Source organism: Pleurodeles waltl, chromosome 11, assembly GCF_031143425.1.
Source record: "Pleurodeles waltl isolate 20211129_DDA chromosome 11, aPleWal1.hap1.20221129, whole genome shotgun sequence".
Classification (NCBI taxonomy): Eukaryota; Metazoa; Chordata; class Amphibia; order Caudata; family Salamandridae; genus Pleurodeles; species Pleurodeles waltl.
In genome coordinates, this window is record NC_090450.1 from 145,356,069 (window position 1) to 145,372,201 (window position 16,133).

At 42.9% G+C, this 16,133-nt stretch overlaps 1 protein-coding gene across 3 annotated transcripts in view; it reads left to right on the plus strand.

Moving 5' to 3' along the window:
* The window catches only part of PLCH1 (phospholipase C eta 1), a 783,092-nt gene that overhangs the window by 166,072 nt on the left and 600,887 nt on the right, over window positions 1-16,133 (plus strand). Inside the window, exon 1 of one of the 3 annotated variants that reach the window (XM_069213309.1) lies at window positions 12,395-12,592. The exons of the other annotated variants lie outside the window; for them this stretch is intronic. Within the exon in view, the coding sequence (XP_069069410.1) occupies window positions 12,550-12,592 (43 nt within the window). The 5' untranslated portion in view covers window positions 12,395-12,549. Of the gene's footprint in view, window positions 1-12,394; window positions 12,593-16,133 lie in introns of those variants that run through there. 3 annotated transcript variants of the gene reach the window in all.

The following is a 16,133-nucleotide window of genomic DNA, read 5'->3' on the forward strand; positions in this document are numbered from 1 at the left end:
ACTGTCTCTGTGGAACAGATGTGTTCTCTGGAGAGTACTGTGTGAGGACGGTCACTGGCTGGCAGTCCACTGTCTCCCCCCTTTCACTTCAGTTGCTTCAAGCTTTGCACAGAGATTCCCTGGGTCTGGGTTGTGTATGAGTCTTTCGGGGTTGGAGGTGTTGGCCAAGGCGTAGAAGCTAGAGATGCCAATAGGCACCCGTTGGAGAAGGTGCATTGCAGTGACGATGGATGTTGTTGCTGCTTTGAGGTGCCAGAAATGGAAGATGTCCACTTTGAGCTGTAGAATACGCAGCAGGTCCACCCAGCGGCTGCATCAATCCCTGGGGGCCACCAGAGAGACCGCTACATGGCCGGTAGGCTGTCTGTTCTTCAGTGGCCACAAGCCTAAATGATCCAGGTGGAAGCACGGGGCCAGTGCTCTCGTCGGGGGAGGCGCTGGATGGCGGTTTGTGCAGAGGTGCACTTCGGTGTTGTAGCCACTCTAGAGGCCTCGAAGCAGGTATGGTCTCACGGCAGCTGAATGTGCAATGTGCCCGCTGTAGGTCCAGCCAGCGGGTGTACCTGTCCTGGGGGTTTGTTTTGCTTTCACTAATGACCAGCTGGTGCCCGCTCCTGAATTAAGTCTCAGAATTCCACGCTACTGAACAGAGTCATCTTTTTTATATCTTTGAATGGAGAACTTTCTAGAAAGCCCTCCTCCTTAGAGGAGAATTATAAAAAACAAATGCTGGCTACTGTAGATCATAGTCGGGCGGGGGGGGTTTGAAAGCGTCGAAGGCTGGCCAGGTCTCCAAGGCCCGTTTTTTCCCAAGACTGACTAGAGGGAAAAAAAACACAAAATATGCGCTCCCTTATCATGCTAGGGTTTGGGGAGAACAAAATACAGGAAAAAAAACACAACTTGGTTTACCATGTGGAAAAACACAGCTCATCTGCAATGTCTCAACTGCAATGTCTAATGCCATGATAAAGTCAATAGGCAGCTAACCTGAATACAAAATGTAATGTGCTACTGGTGAACATTGAACAACTAATATGCGCAGTGGTGAAACGCAAAGTCAGTGATCAAGCATACTTAATGGCAGGGTTGCAGTCAGTGCAGGGTAGCCACACTCTGTGGTGCACCAACAGTGGGCATCTGCATACTGAAGGTGTGGGTTGCTCCTCTCCTTCAGCCACTCCGCTGCGAGCAGGCCACCAGGAGTCACCCAGCCTTGCGCAAATCACACTGCGAGGCGCCCAGTCGATCTCTGGGACACCTTCCTACGAGAGGCCATGGTCTTATTACGGCATGTAGGCCTCACTTTCAACTTGTCCCTGCGGCCGCTCTAGGCCAAAACAACTATATCACTGGCATCCCTGTTGCTTGTAATTAAGCGGATGCTGATTTATTCAGCCTGGCTGACTTATCTTGATACGGATGTTGGGGGATGAGCGGCAGGCGACAGAAGCCGCTTTAGAAAGCAGCCATTTTGATTGCCAGTGACCACGCCCCCTGCCCTGCTTTTTAGATTTGATGTGCAATGGTGCTAGTGCTATTCTTGCCAAATGTAAATTATATTATTTGCATACTGTACCAGACTTTGTTTCAGCCTCTTTCTGCCATTGGCTTCTTTGAACCTCGAGCCTTCAGCCATTAACTTGCGACATTGTCAATCGCATCCCACAAGATTAATTTTATTTCATTATCTTTTTATTAGAGTGTGCAAGAGCACTTTTCTAGTTTTTCAGCATACTGCTACTTTAATGACTGCTTCATACATGCAAAAATGTTTTCAGAGAATAATGTAACTCGAATGTTAATAAGTGTATGTTAGACCTGACATGCCTTAGGGTGGTCACCCCTAACTTTTTGCCTGCCTCCCTCCACTTTTTGGACCCTGTTTTGTTGGCTTTTAGACTCTGCGCACTTTACCACTGCTAACCAGTGCTAAAGTGCATATGCTGTCTCCCTATTTAAACATGGTAACTTTGGATCATACCTGATTGGACTATTTAATTTACTTATAAGTCCCTAGTAATGTGCACTATATGTGCCTAGGGCCTGTAGATTAAATGCTACTAGTGGGCCTGCAGCACTGGTTGTGCCACCCACTTAAGTAGCCCCCTTAACCTTGTCTCAGGCCTGCCATTGCAAGGCCTGTGTGTGCAGTTTCACTGCCACTTCGACTTGGCATTTAAAAGTACTTGCCAAGCCTAGAACTCCCCTTTTTCTACATATAAGTCACCCCTAATGTGCCCTAGGTAACCCCTAGAGCAGGGTGCTGTGCGGGTAAAAGGCAGGACATATACCTGTGTAGTTATATGTCCTGGTAGTGTAAAACTCCTAAATTCGTTTTGACACTACTGTGAGGCCTGCTCCCTTCATAGGCTAACATTGGGGCTGCACTCATACATTGTTGAAGTGACAGCTGCTGTTCTGAAAGGAGCAGGAAGGTCATATTTAGTATGGCCAGAATGGTAATATAAAATCCTGCTGACTGGTGAAGTCGGATTTAATATTACTATTCTAGAAATGCCACTTTTAGAAAGTGAGCATTTCTTTGCACTTAAATCTTTCTGTGCCTTACAATCCACGTCTGGCTGGGCTTGGTTGACAGCTCCTTGTGCATTCACTCAGACACACCCCAAACAGCCTCACTCAGCCTCACTTGCGTACATCTGCATTTTGAATGGGTCTTCCTGGGCTGGGAGGGTGGAGGGTCTGCTCTCACACAAAGGACTGCCACACCCCCTACTGGGACCCTGGCATACAGGATTGAACTGAAAGGGGACCTGGTGCACTTCTTAGCCACTCTTTGAAGTCTCCCCCACTTCAAAGGCACATTTGGGTATAAAACAGGGCCTCTGCCCTACCTCATCAGACACTTGTTGGAGAAGAAACCTGAACCAGAAACTACATCCTGCCAAGAAGAACTGCCTGGCTGCTCAAAGGACTCACCTGTCTGCTTTCTAAAAAGGACTGCTGCCTTGCTGTTGGCCTGCTGCCTTGCTGAACTCTTGTTTGGCTGTGAAAGTGCTCTCCAAGGGCTTGGATAGAGTTTGCCTCCTGTTCCCTGAAGTCTCAGGACCAAAAAGACTTCTCTTTTTCACTTGGACGCTTCGTGCGCCGAAATTTCCGACGCACAGCTTGTTCTGCGACGAGAAAAACGCCGCACACCGACGCTGATCGACGCGAAGCCTTCGGGACAACCAGAACTTCGACGCACGGCCTCGCAAGGACAACGCCGCCCGACCTCCAAAGGAGAAATCGACGCGACGCCTGCCGTGAGAGCAAAACTTTGACGCACAGCCCCGCAGAACGACACGCAGCCAGGAAAACAAGCAGGAAAATCCACGCACAGACCGGGGACATTGGGTAATCCCCGCGATCCACAGAAAGAGACTGTCCGCGTGCCGGAAATGACGCACGACTTCCCCACGTGAAAAATAACGACACAAGTCCGTGTGTGCTGGGGAGAAATCGACGCACACACCATTTTTCCACATATCACTTCTTCTGCGGCCCTCTGCGGAGATTTTCCATTCCAAACCAGGTACTTTCTGCTTGAAAGAGACTTTGTTTGCTTTTTAAAGACGTAAGACACTTTATATCACTTTTCAGTGATATCTTTACAAATTCACATTGCAAATTTATTCGTTTTGACTTACAATTATCCTGATAAATATTATATATTTTTCTAAACACTGTGTGGTGTATTTTTGTGGTGCTACATGGCGGTATTGTATGATTTATTGCACAAATGTATTACACATTGCCCTCTAAGTTAAGCCTGACTGCTCGTGCCAAGCTACCAGAGGGTGGGCACAGGCTAATTTTGGATTGTGTGTGACTTATCCTGACTAGAGTGTGGGTTCTTGCTTGGACAGAGGGTAATCTGACTGCCAACCAAAAACTCAATTTCTAACAGTGTCAATTAACTCAACACTTTCTGACTTCCCATTTGATGGCTTCATTTGCTTTAGGCTTTTCGGGTCCAGTTCATCCCTTCTGTTGCCTAAATTGTGTTTTCTGTATCCTTCCATGAACTTGGTTTCTGTTAACAGGCTTTTAGATCTTGTTCTTATTTTGTCGCATTTCCTGTGCATGCAAAGACCAAGATCAAATAGCAGGTGCTGTCTTCCAAGGGTGCTTCTTTATATTCCTTTCTCTAACTTGAAATGAGGGAGTAGGAAAACGTTTTTTTCTAGCACACAACAACAGTTAAATGAACTGTGCAAGTATTTCACAGTATATCAGAATTATGGAAGCACACATAATGCACATTTTGTCCTAATTTTGGTGTTGGAAACCAAAACTTTAAGATGATCAAAAAGAATAATTAAAATAGGTGATCCAATTGCCACTCATTTTTGTCTGTCTGCTGTATAGTTTTATTAGTAAAATTGTATGTCTGTGCAAATGGAATGCTCATTTCAATTGAAAATGTGTTGTCTGTAATGGCAGTGTGTTACCACACCATGAGTGCTCCACTCTATGCCACTGTACTTTACACCACTGCACTCTACTTTACACCACTGCACTCTACTTTACACCACTGCACTCTACTTTGCACCATTCCACTCTGCACCCCTCCACTGTACTCTACCCTGTACCACTCTACTTTGTGCCAATGCACTCTTTGCCACTCTACTCTATAACACTGTGCTCTTTGCCAGTGCACTCTACACCACTCCGGTCTAGGTTACACCAGTCTACTCTGCAAACTCCACTCTACTCCACTGTACTCTACACCACTCTGCAGTACTAAAATCTACATCACTGCACTTGTGCCAATGCACTCTATGCCAATGCATTTTACTCTGTAACACTGAACTCTATGCCAATCCACTGTATTCCACTCTAATCTACTCTATGCCGCTGCACTCTATACCGCTTTATGCCATTACACTCTGTGCTGCCCTACACAACTGCAATCTACTCTGCAACACTCCACTCTATGCCACTTCCCTCTACTCTGAATCTCCTCTACGCCTTTGCACTCTCTGCCACTCTTCTTCACTCTGCGCCACTCCACTCTATACCACTGCACTCTATCCCACTTTATTATTAACCATTGCACTATAAGCGATTGCACTCTACTCTGAATCACTGCACTCTACGCCACTCTACTCCACTCTACACTACTGCACTCTGACACTGTAATCTGCAACACTGCATACTCCACTACTCTACCCTGCTTTACTCCATTCTACGCCACTGTACTCTATGCCACTGCACTATATGGCACTATACTCTACTCTGCACCACTTTGCTACTCTACTCTGCCACACTCTGTGCCACTTAACTCTACTCTGCCACTGCCTTCTGCATCACTCAACACTACGCCACTCCAATCTGCACCACTGCACTCTACTATGCACCACTCCCTTCTACGCCACTGCATTCTACAATGCTACATTGTATGCCACTGAGTTCAATGCCACTGCACTCAATGACGCTGTCACTATACTCTCCAACACTTTATGCCAATGCACTCTACATTAGTCTACTCTGCCACTCCAGTGTATGCCACTCAATGCCACTGTGCTTGCATGATAATGCCACTCCAATACACGAGACTCAATGCCATGCCACTCTACAACACTCTAATCTAATCTAAGTCATTCCACTCTGACACTGCACCCCATTTCCCTATATGTTATTAACTTTTAGCCGAGCTGAACATCAGCCATGCTGGTGAAGAACATGGCTAAAACACTTTGTCAAAGCCAATAGCTCTTGCATGGGGAGGCCTGTTGACTTTGCCTACCCTTGTTTACCTTCTGTCTAGCGTGGCAGCTCTGCAGTTGTTTGCACCAGCACCTAGCCCCTTTGTAAAGGACTGTATACAGCAATAAAGCTTTTCATATATGTGACTGATTAAAACATGTAATAAAACTAATTCCGTGGCATTGACGTCCTTGAACTGAGTGGCCAAATTGTGTGAAAAATGATATGCAGCAATTGGTTAAGCACTAATCCGTGTCATAGAAATTCAGATAAGTGTGTCATTTATGCAGATTTCACCTAGTGAATCATCTAGTCAATCTTTATGTTTTACACCTATTTACAATGACGAATTATGAGGCACGGTGTTTTTCTTAAGTAAAAGGCACAGCGGTCAGGAAAAGTAGCTTAGTCGAGAAGAGCAATTGACCAGCCATTTATGAAATTGAGAAACATCAACAATGAGTAGATTTCAGTTTATCCAGACAGTGGCATCTATTAACTGTGCTTCTCAAGCCCTCGGAAGTAAAAACGACAGAGTATCCTCTACTGAGAAGGGATTGCCCCCTTTGCGACCTTTCTGAATTAAAGGTCATAAAAGAGACACCTTTTGATTAATTTAATTTCAGAGGTGGTCAGTTTGTCAGGATCCTGAATATCTGCTGCTTTGGTCCACAACCGAGTGTCTTGTGTATCAGAGAGAGAATCGTTTAGGAGTATGAAATCAGCAGCCAGTGAGAGAAGTAACAGGTTAAGTGGTCTTGTGATGAGAATCATGATGACCATGGTCTAATATCTGATTGACGGATTTTAAATGGCCGTACATTTTGCCTTAATCCAACATTCACAGAATAGTTTTTGTAATTACTTAATAGAGGCTACCTTCAGAAGTGATACCACCTTCAGAAGTGATAGCTAACCTCTCAGTTGCACATTTGACTTGATCTAGCACAAGACCAGCAAATATATGTATATTTTCAGTCACCGCCTTTGCAGAACAAATACAAAGGTGAGAACAAGAACAGGGGTTAAAATCATGAAACTGTGGTCTCTTAGTTAAAATAACAGCTAAAAGGCACCCCATAAAATATTTTGTCCATTCTGTTCAGCTCGGTTGTATTTTAAGCTAATATTCCATTTTACGTCTCATGGAGCCTTATTACAGTGAGAGCTCTGCCTCACTCTGCACCTCAGTGCACTATTAACTGAGTCTACCCAGCTCAGAAAGGTATGGTGCACCCTGTTACACTAAAGGTGCCGTTCACAATACAGGCACAAACTCCTACCTAGGCACAAAACAGCTCATTTGTGAAGTGCGAATTGACTGTTTTAAGCTGCCTATTCGTATTTCAGTGCTGGCAGGGACCAATCAGTTTTAGGGGGGAAGATGTCGTCTTGAGGCTATGGCTCGGTCCAAACTAGGTAGCATAGTGGTTGAAAATTTGATTGGAATGCAGCCGAGCCATTGCCAGTGACTTGAGAATAAGTCAAGCATTTCATCCTTCACCTTATTTGTGCTGCTACATAGGAATATGGTAGTGCAAAATAGTACAGAAGGGGGTGTGCAGTCATCCACAGCATCATCTGTAATACCAAAGTGCCATGAAGTCACAAAAAACAGGTGCTAATGTCTGTTATGCACCCAGGGCACCATGTATACAGCCCCAAATGAGCACCTACAGTGATATGAGTAGGCCCTGAATGTTTCTTGAAACTGGAGCATGGCTTAAACAAATGCCCCCCCTTGACCACCATAATTAATACTGTGGTGCACATAAATAGAGATAGCTCGCATCTCAGTTTGTGAAAAGGAGGTGAAGGAGTTGAGGCTATGCTCAAATGACATTATTCATGACATCACTGATGACATTACTCAAGCTACTGCTCCTTAAATTACTCTATAAACCACTAGATCAGTTTAAAAACCAAGTAGGTAGTAAAGAACCCACCAGCATAAATTCACTGTATATAAGTGTGTGCATGTACAAAATATAAATAGACCGGACTCGGAGACCAGCCTGATTCACTGTGGTAAACGTTATATGTTACACACTTTAGCAACCAGTACTGTTTTAACGATAAACACTTCTTCACTTAAAGAAGGTAGAGAATGCGTGCAGCTAGTGTGAATTGCCGGTGTATCTTTTAATTAGGTAGTGACTAAAATAAAAAGTCTGTTTCCAAAAGTAAGTGACAAAAACTGAAGCTTAACTTTATAAAACATTATTTACCCGTGGATTTTTGTGTACATGTTGATGTTAAAAAAAAGTTATCAGGTAGTACTATCAAAACTTTCTATATAAACAGGAGATTTATAAGCTGCACATTTTCAATTTAGAATTTCAGTGAAAATATTGAGACATTGTAATAAATTGGTTTATTAGTTGAGAGGGGTGACAACCCTGTCAGGGTGAACCACAAAAGTCACTAAATTCATCTGTACTTATATCTTAAGCAATATCTAAAGTATAAATATAGCACTGAAACACCAATAAAGTGAAAACACAAAACAAATCCTGAATTTATTTTGAAAAATATAGTTTATTTTACTAGATGAAATTACATCAAAAATCAAATAAGTAGGACTAGAGTTTTGATTTTTTTTTAAGCTTTAAGTTAAAATGGCCCCAAGAAGCACAAAGCACCACTCATGGTAGCTGGTCACGCTGAACGGGGTCAAAGTCAAAATTTTAAGCCGATCGTGATGGCACTTGGGTTGGTTATCAGAATCTAGGTTTGTCCTGGTGAAGAGTTTACATTCTCTCAATCCAAGTCCACCCTAGCAGCTTCAGGTGGAGCTACACTTTGGTGGGGTGCACAAGGATTGTCCTCATATTGTTCTGAGCACAAGATTTTTCTCAAGACAAAGGAGCAGGTCACCTTTGAGGCTTCACATTAGCAGGAGACACTGCCAGTCTTTGTCTGGCATGAAGAGCATGTTGGCATTGTAACTTAGCCCATTAGCGAAGAGCCCCAGATGTCTGAATTTTCACCAGTAGCTTAGTTTTGAACCAGGAGGATTACACTCATGCCAGCCAAGGTGTCCAGGAATGGTGGGACACCTTTTGGAGAGCAGGACTCACTCCAGCAGAGGCCGGGAGTAGGGCTCAGGCACGTCCAGTTGATGCTGGGCAGTTGCAGGGAAGGCCTCAGGAAGCTTGATGTTTCCCTTTAGCTCAAACTGGAGATCGGCCAACTGACCCTTGTAGTTACTTCTGGGGGTCCTGGATTCAAGGCAAGCAGGTCCAGTCTTCCTTCTTCAGACAGGAGGATCGTCCTTCTGAATCTTCCACAGGCCCATGAATGTTCTGATGAGAGGTTCTGAGAATGACACTTTTATACCCAGTGCCAACCTATATGCGGGGATCCCTCTCTTTGTGTACCCCTAAACTAATTCCCCTGGGTTTAGCCTCAAACTGTCTAGGGTAACAAAGTACAGGCAGGCACAGGTGTCATCCGAATTTGCCAGTGACAGAATAGGCATCCTTAGAGGTTGGGAAGGGTGTGGACACAGCCCTCGGGCTGCATTTGAACCTCGAGAAGGGCTGAGCACAACTCCCCAAGCCAGCCTGCTCAGGCGGGGGAACACCCTTTCCCATGCCCTTTCTGTTCCATGTCTGGAAGGAATACAGAACAAACCAAAGGAGAGCCATTACAGTCTTGTGACCTTGGAAACTGCTAGAAAGACACATTTTGTTTAGTTAGAGAAATGCTAACCCCCTTAAAGGACATTTTCAGAATAGTAACTTAAGATCCAGCTTTACTATTAAAGAGGATTTAAAATTACAATTCAAATGGGTTGAAGAAGTGTTTACCTGTTCCCAAACTGAATGTATCACTTATTAAGTATAATAAGGTAACCCTGTGTTAGTTTATGGAAGAGATAGATTTGCTACTTTAAAAAGCAATATTAGGATATTTTCACTGTCAGGGCATGTAAAAGTTAAGTACACATGCCCTATATTTTATATACCATGTGTTCTACCCTATAAGCATTTAAAGTAATAAAAAGGAATGTTTAAGTTTGGCAAAAGGTTTATTTTGCCAGATTGAAGTGGTAGTTTAGAACTGCCCTATATGCTGTAGTTTCAGGCCTGAGATATGTTTACAGGCTACTTTAGCATTTTATTTACAGGCCCTGAGCACATGTAGTACTAAAAGCTAACAAAAATGGGTTCAGTAAAAAGGGCAAAAACCTGGGGTGACCCTGAAGAAAGGGCTCTGTCCGAAAGATATACTTTGTTAAAGAATGTATAAGGATAACTTGAAGGTGATTTAAGCTGTAGTATGGTTATACCCCTTGTTCTTATAGTGTCCGCCATTCTGCTTATTTCAGTAATGTGTCCTGTATTTTTACAAACTACAGAGGGTTGTTCATAGGGCCTGGTTGAAAGTGCCTTATCAGTGGTTAATGAATGGATGTGAGGCTGTTAATTTAAAATTTTATGTCAAATGAGGTTTTTGAAAGGTACAGCTCATTAGGCAGATGATGACCCAACACTCTTTTGAACGTATTCAAGTTTTAAAACATTGCTGATCACATTAATGTCTGCAGACCCATTACATTTCTTATACACCTCATTAGTAGTAAAAATATAGATATATCTGCCTGGTGGCAATGCGGTTATAATTAAGCCTGGCTTTCCATAGGAAAGGCATTTTTGATTTCTTTAGTAACTTTGGCGCTGTTCTACGAATATGCACTAAACTTCGAAAACAAAGGATCACTCACTTTGGCTATTTTATGGAAAGTTACAAACTAATTCATCATGTAGGTCCAGGAAAAAAGGGAGTCCCAAAACATCAATTTCTAATTTTAATTCACATAGGAAACTTTACTCTCCCATACAGAAAAACAGCTGAACTGAATGTAACGAAATTTGGCAGAAACTTGCTAGTTACAAAAGATGCAATTCAATGTCATCCATGTTGCACGTTACCATTAGCCAGAAACCTCCTAATTTGACTGAGAGCACTCAAATGCTGTAGGTTTATAACCTGCACAATCTACCCCCTTATAAACATCTGTGATCTTTGAACTTCTTGTGCCCACGACTATGCATCTGGAAAGATTCACCTTTTTTGTGAATCTTGCCACATGGGGCGTCGGTAGATCAACAAGTAAGGAGATTAGAAAACGTTTCCAGGGGGCAGAGCCTAAATGGAGATAGACGTCTTATCAGAGGGCGCATTCCTCATTTCAGGTTAGACGGGGAGTGCATTTTCTCTCCACTTCAAGATCCTTACACATTGGTTCAGAAACTGAGTTAGTCGAGACATTCAGAGTGATGACTTTGCGAACCACGGTCAGAGCTTTGATTTGGGTCCTAGAGCTTCTAGAAAGTAATTTGATGGTCCTAATTTTCAATTTCTGTTATTTTGTAGTTGTGTATGTGCAACGATGGCTGTACACGCTTCACAGGATCGAGAGTCAAACAGTATCTGAATGGGTATACTCTAAACATTGTTTTTCCTTCCTAAATGAATCTGGGTATCATGTAGTTGCTCAGATGTCACGTTGTTCTGTTTGTTTAATATGTTCTGTGGTTTATGGCATGCTGCAGCTAGTTTGCCGCATGACAGAGAGGTGCAACACCTTGCATAAAAGAGCATAAAAGATTCTGACAGAAACTGTGGGCAGGAGAATAGAATAGAAAGAGAGTGGAAGCGAATTTGAAAGGACCACCACCAGCAATCCTTGATGTAAAGATTGTGACGTACGTTTAGGTAAAGACACAGCCAAGCACACATGCATTATTCATGTGCCACTAATTCACTGTTCATCCCACGCGCACTAGGTATTGATGCTATAAGGCACTGTCATGAATATGGACCAATTTTGAAATGCATATTCAACAGTCTTTACGCTCTGATGTTGGTCTGTTAAACCCAAATACATTAAACATCCAGGTATTTTGGTGAATATATTCAAGCTATGTAGAAAAATATCGCGGGGCTCTTTGTCCAGTTTTCTCTCTGATCCTCGTGAAATAATAATAATAAAAAAAACCTCTTTCAGTTAAGGTGTCTTTTTATACAATCCTACCTAACATTTAGGTTAGTAGATTTATATTTTATTGATACTTGAATGTATTTTTTCATTCCACTGCCTTTTGTTTGATGCTTTGTTCAAATAACCACTTTCTGCTTTGGAGGCTCGACTTTAATGCGCGCGGAATACTGAAATGTGAAAGAAACGATACCGTTATTAAAAATGGCAACTGGAAAACAATATGAATTACCAACCGCAGAACTATCAATCCCTTCCTAATGAATTGATTTTGCAGCAGGAGCGCGGTGTTTGAAATGTAACGTGATATATATATATATATGTAGATATTTATTTATTTTTATGTGAAGCGCCGTTCCGGCTTTTGCACTCGTTCCACAGAGCAGGGGCATGGTAATCCCCTTGCGAACGACCTCCACAGGTGAGGGGGGTTTCCTTGGCGCCCCAGACTCCGGCGCATAACGGCACTCGATGCCCGAGGGGTGTGAATGTGTGCGGTGAGCATGCATGCCTCGTGCCAGGAGTAGACACACAGCTGCAGCCACCCCGCCACCGCAACGGCAGATGCACCCCGGATCCCTCGCAATCTGCGCTCTGCGCTTGCCATGGAAGTTATGTAACGCGGGGCTCGCGCCGGTGCGCCATGGAATGCGAAGACATCTTGTCAGCGGCGCAGAGGGCTTTCTTTCGCAAAGTTACCGCGCGCTGTAATCCCCGGGATTTCTTCGCGAGTCTGGTATTTCTGGATGTATGAGGACAACGGGAATCGCGCGGGCACGGCAGTATTACGCATTTTTTGAGAATAATGCCTAGCAATAAGCCGTTTAATGGCAGACCTTGAAGTTTTCAAGAATCTTAGTCCAGAGAAAGGTAAGGACGTTTGAATATGCAGATATGCAGGAAAATGACCATCGGGTATAGACTTGCAGTTTTAATGTCAGTTTATTGTTCTGTAAAGGTACTATTTCCATACCGTTGAGCATTAAGTCGTCCGCGCGTTTTGCGCTTACATCGACGCCTTTAACCTCCTCTCCCGTTAATTAACTTGCTGTTCGGCGATGCTATAAGGGTCATGAAACAGATACGGTGAATATTATGATTGAAGGTATATGCTGGACATCAAAATTATTTTAACATTAAATCTGCGCATTAAATGTGGTCTAGCAGACAGAAGCCCACCAATTAGCATTTGAATCGAAAGCACTTGAGTGTGATCAGAAAGGAAGCTAAGATGTGAGGGTCTTTGTACAATACAGTTTATTGTCAATGAGCGATTCCCTAAATGGGAGCAACAATGTTGCCTATGCCAGGGCTCTCTAATTAGAAAGCACACGGTACAGATTGAGTGACATGTGATCTTGTGCATTTTTACATTTGGCAAATATTAAATCCTTGACGTGATTGCTTTTAGCTAAACGTACATTATTATGAAGGGACATTCACGAAAGTTGAAATAGTTACTGTGTAGACATCATGCACTTTCCCAAATTTATGCTTTGCAAAGTTTCCTTAAAGATGTAATAGAACCTGACTTTGTTGGACGCCAATTTCTTATTTTATTGATTTGGTTAATATATGTAATGCTCCAGAAATATATTTTGGTTCTACCTCAGCGGCAGCCGGATGATTGAACATTTCAATGTGTACCAGTACACAACGTTTCATCTGCAGCCTGCATAGACTATTGATAGGTTCACACAGTAATTATTTTTCTTCTCTCAGGAGGTACGGTTACTTTGTAAATTAATAAAGAATTCAGAAAGCCAAGTGTTATTAGATGTTACCACTGGTAACTTACACAACATAAATTGATGTGGAAGCAGATAAATGTGGTTACCGACCTAATCACATGATTTGGTTGTATTGTCAGGATCTCAAATGGGTGGCTGAAAGCTGTGTGGTATAGATGTGTTATCAACCAATATCTCAAGTGGCTTTATGGGGTTAATGGTAACTAGTCACATGTTCGCTGGTCAGGTTCATAAAAGTACAACTCGACTCTCATCTACTTTGGATGGGACTGTTGTGTCTGTATTTTCATGCCCTCTTCCTGATGAGACAGATTGCAATGTGAAGATGTCCTTAAGATAAATCAAGTGAACATGGTTCCAAGATAGGTTCGGGACACAGAAGATGGACCGTTGAATTCCATAGGGCTAACATGGAAGAGGGGTAATTCTGCAGGTATGGCTTTGGTGACAACCAGAATGTATGGTGCTGCGAGAATTTGACTTTTAGGGGGAATCTAAATGCAATATGCAACACTTTCTGAGATAGACATGATGGTTAATAGACAGCATATGTTTTCTGGATTGCACTAAAGAAAGAGATGGAACATACATTTATGAGGGTGTATTTAACATCAAACTCTGTGATATCTCAGCTGGCCACCTGTGACTAAACATTGGAATTGTGTGAGATTGCATCTGGTCAGCTGACATCGCTACAAAGCTAATGAAAGCTATGCAGATTCCAATAACAAAGCACAGAATATTAGCTACTGGAGTGGCCAAGGAGGGCAAAGGTAATGTGTAGCACCTTTGCCAGTATCTTGTAGGCCAAACTCGATTTTAGGAGTCAACTTGCTGTGCTGGGGTAAGAGGAGCAGCAGACAATTCTGGATTGGCAAAACTCCCTATTTGCTTAAGGCTTATTAAGCCTGTCCCCGAGTGTCCAGTTAGGCTAAAGGGAACATGGGCGAGGACAAGCTGCATTGCTGTCCTTGGTCAGTTCTTCAGTGCTATTCTTTGTTTAGAAAGAGGCTCTCATTTCAGAGGCCCTGTGTTGCCTTATGGGACAACAATCTCCCTTGGGGCAAAAAAATTATCTTTGATACTGGGGACCTGAGAAAGTGTTGTCTATACATGCTCTCCCTATGTGGCCTTGCATGTGCCTCAGTAACGTGTTCAGTTACATTGTTGAAGTTGAATAAGGCATGCACCCCTCTCTCTCTTTATATTGTGATACTATCACTTTAGATTCCATGGAGTTGTGATGTAGACAACAGTGCCTTCTGTCGGCTTCTGCATCCACTCTAATTCTGTACACACCTTTTGCCCCTGTTAGGCCCAGCAATGTTGGGCCGAGTCCGATAGCTCTGCACTGGCAATATAATTTCCAATGTCTGTGCCATTACCTAGATTAGGCCTGGGCAGAACTAATGGAATTTCACTCCGTCGAATTCCGCAGAGTTACATAAAAATCAACGAGATTCCATGGAGTTCTGCCAATGGGCAGAAAATGTATGTCGGGCTGCTTGCTCTACGATCTTAGCACTGGTAACGCATTCCCCACTGAAAAATCTGGGCAAACTGCACTACATAATTTTTTTGCAGATTTTGCTGCCAATCGAGGGGAAAATCTACTCTGGAAGCAGCCCTCTGACAATGACTGCTCGCATTTAAAAATTAACAGGAATTCCTCTGAGTGACTGGAAATTATGCTAGAGGACGCCAAATCTCACTCACCAGCTTGCAATCTGAAACCTTGCGCTGTTTCCAATTGTGGCAGGAACTCCGAGTTACAAGAGTAACTCAGAGTCACCAAAGTTCTTCAGTTCTGCTTGCGGAAAGACAGTCCACCCAGACCTAACCTAGGTTCATGCATAGTGCTTTTAAGATTATAGTCTGTTAACAAAACTGTGATCTGCTATGTATGCTTCACAAATTTACTTGCCACCTCACCTCTCCTATTGTAGCAATGGGAGATGGCTGTGCTTCGTATGATTTTCCTGCTGACTGCTTTCATGGCTGTATTGCGGAATACTGTTATGTGCAGAAGGGATACTGGTACCCTTATATTATTTATTCTTAACTTGGTTAAGAAGAATATCCTTATAAGTATAACCTGTAATCCCTCACTTGCAGCTATTATGGCACAAAAAGTGCAGCAGCCCATCTCTCTGTAACTGCCACCATCTCCCCCCCACACCGCCCGTCCAGTTCCTCTGTTAAACTGGATAGAAGCTTGAATTAGTTGACTATTAAAAGGAGTGCCTGGACAGAGTAGGCAGCCTTGAATGGATATTTAAGCTCTGACCGTTGTTGACTTTTGAAGTGATTATAGACCCCTTAGGCAGTGGCGCCCTTGTGATTGTAACCTCCAACTAAACAGTAGACTTCACACCCTTTGAAATGTACACAATTATAACAATGTTTGATACTTATCTGTCCTCCTTACTAAGGTATAGTCAGCCATTTTAATCCTAACATTAATTCTTACATTTAGATCTTTTTATACAATTGTATCTATAGAGTACAAATGAATCTTGTAGCGGGAATGATTAAAAAGTAAATTGTGCATTCTAGTTAAGTCTTCTGAAAGTCGGCTACATATTTAATATTTGCTTGGTGAAATCAGCAGATCCAAAATTAATGTAGTAATTGATCCATTAGCAAGGACCCAATCGGCA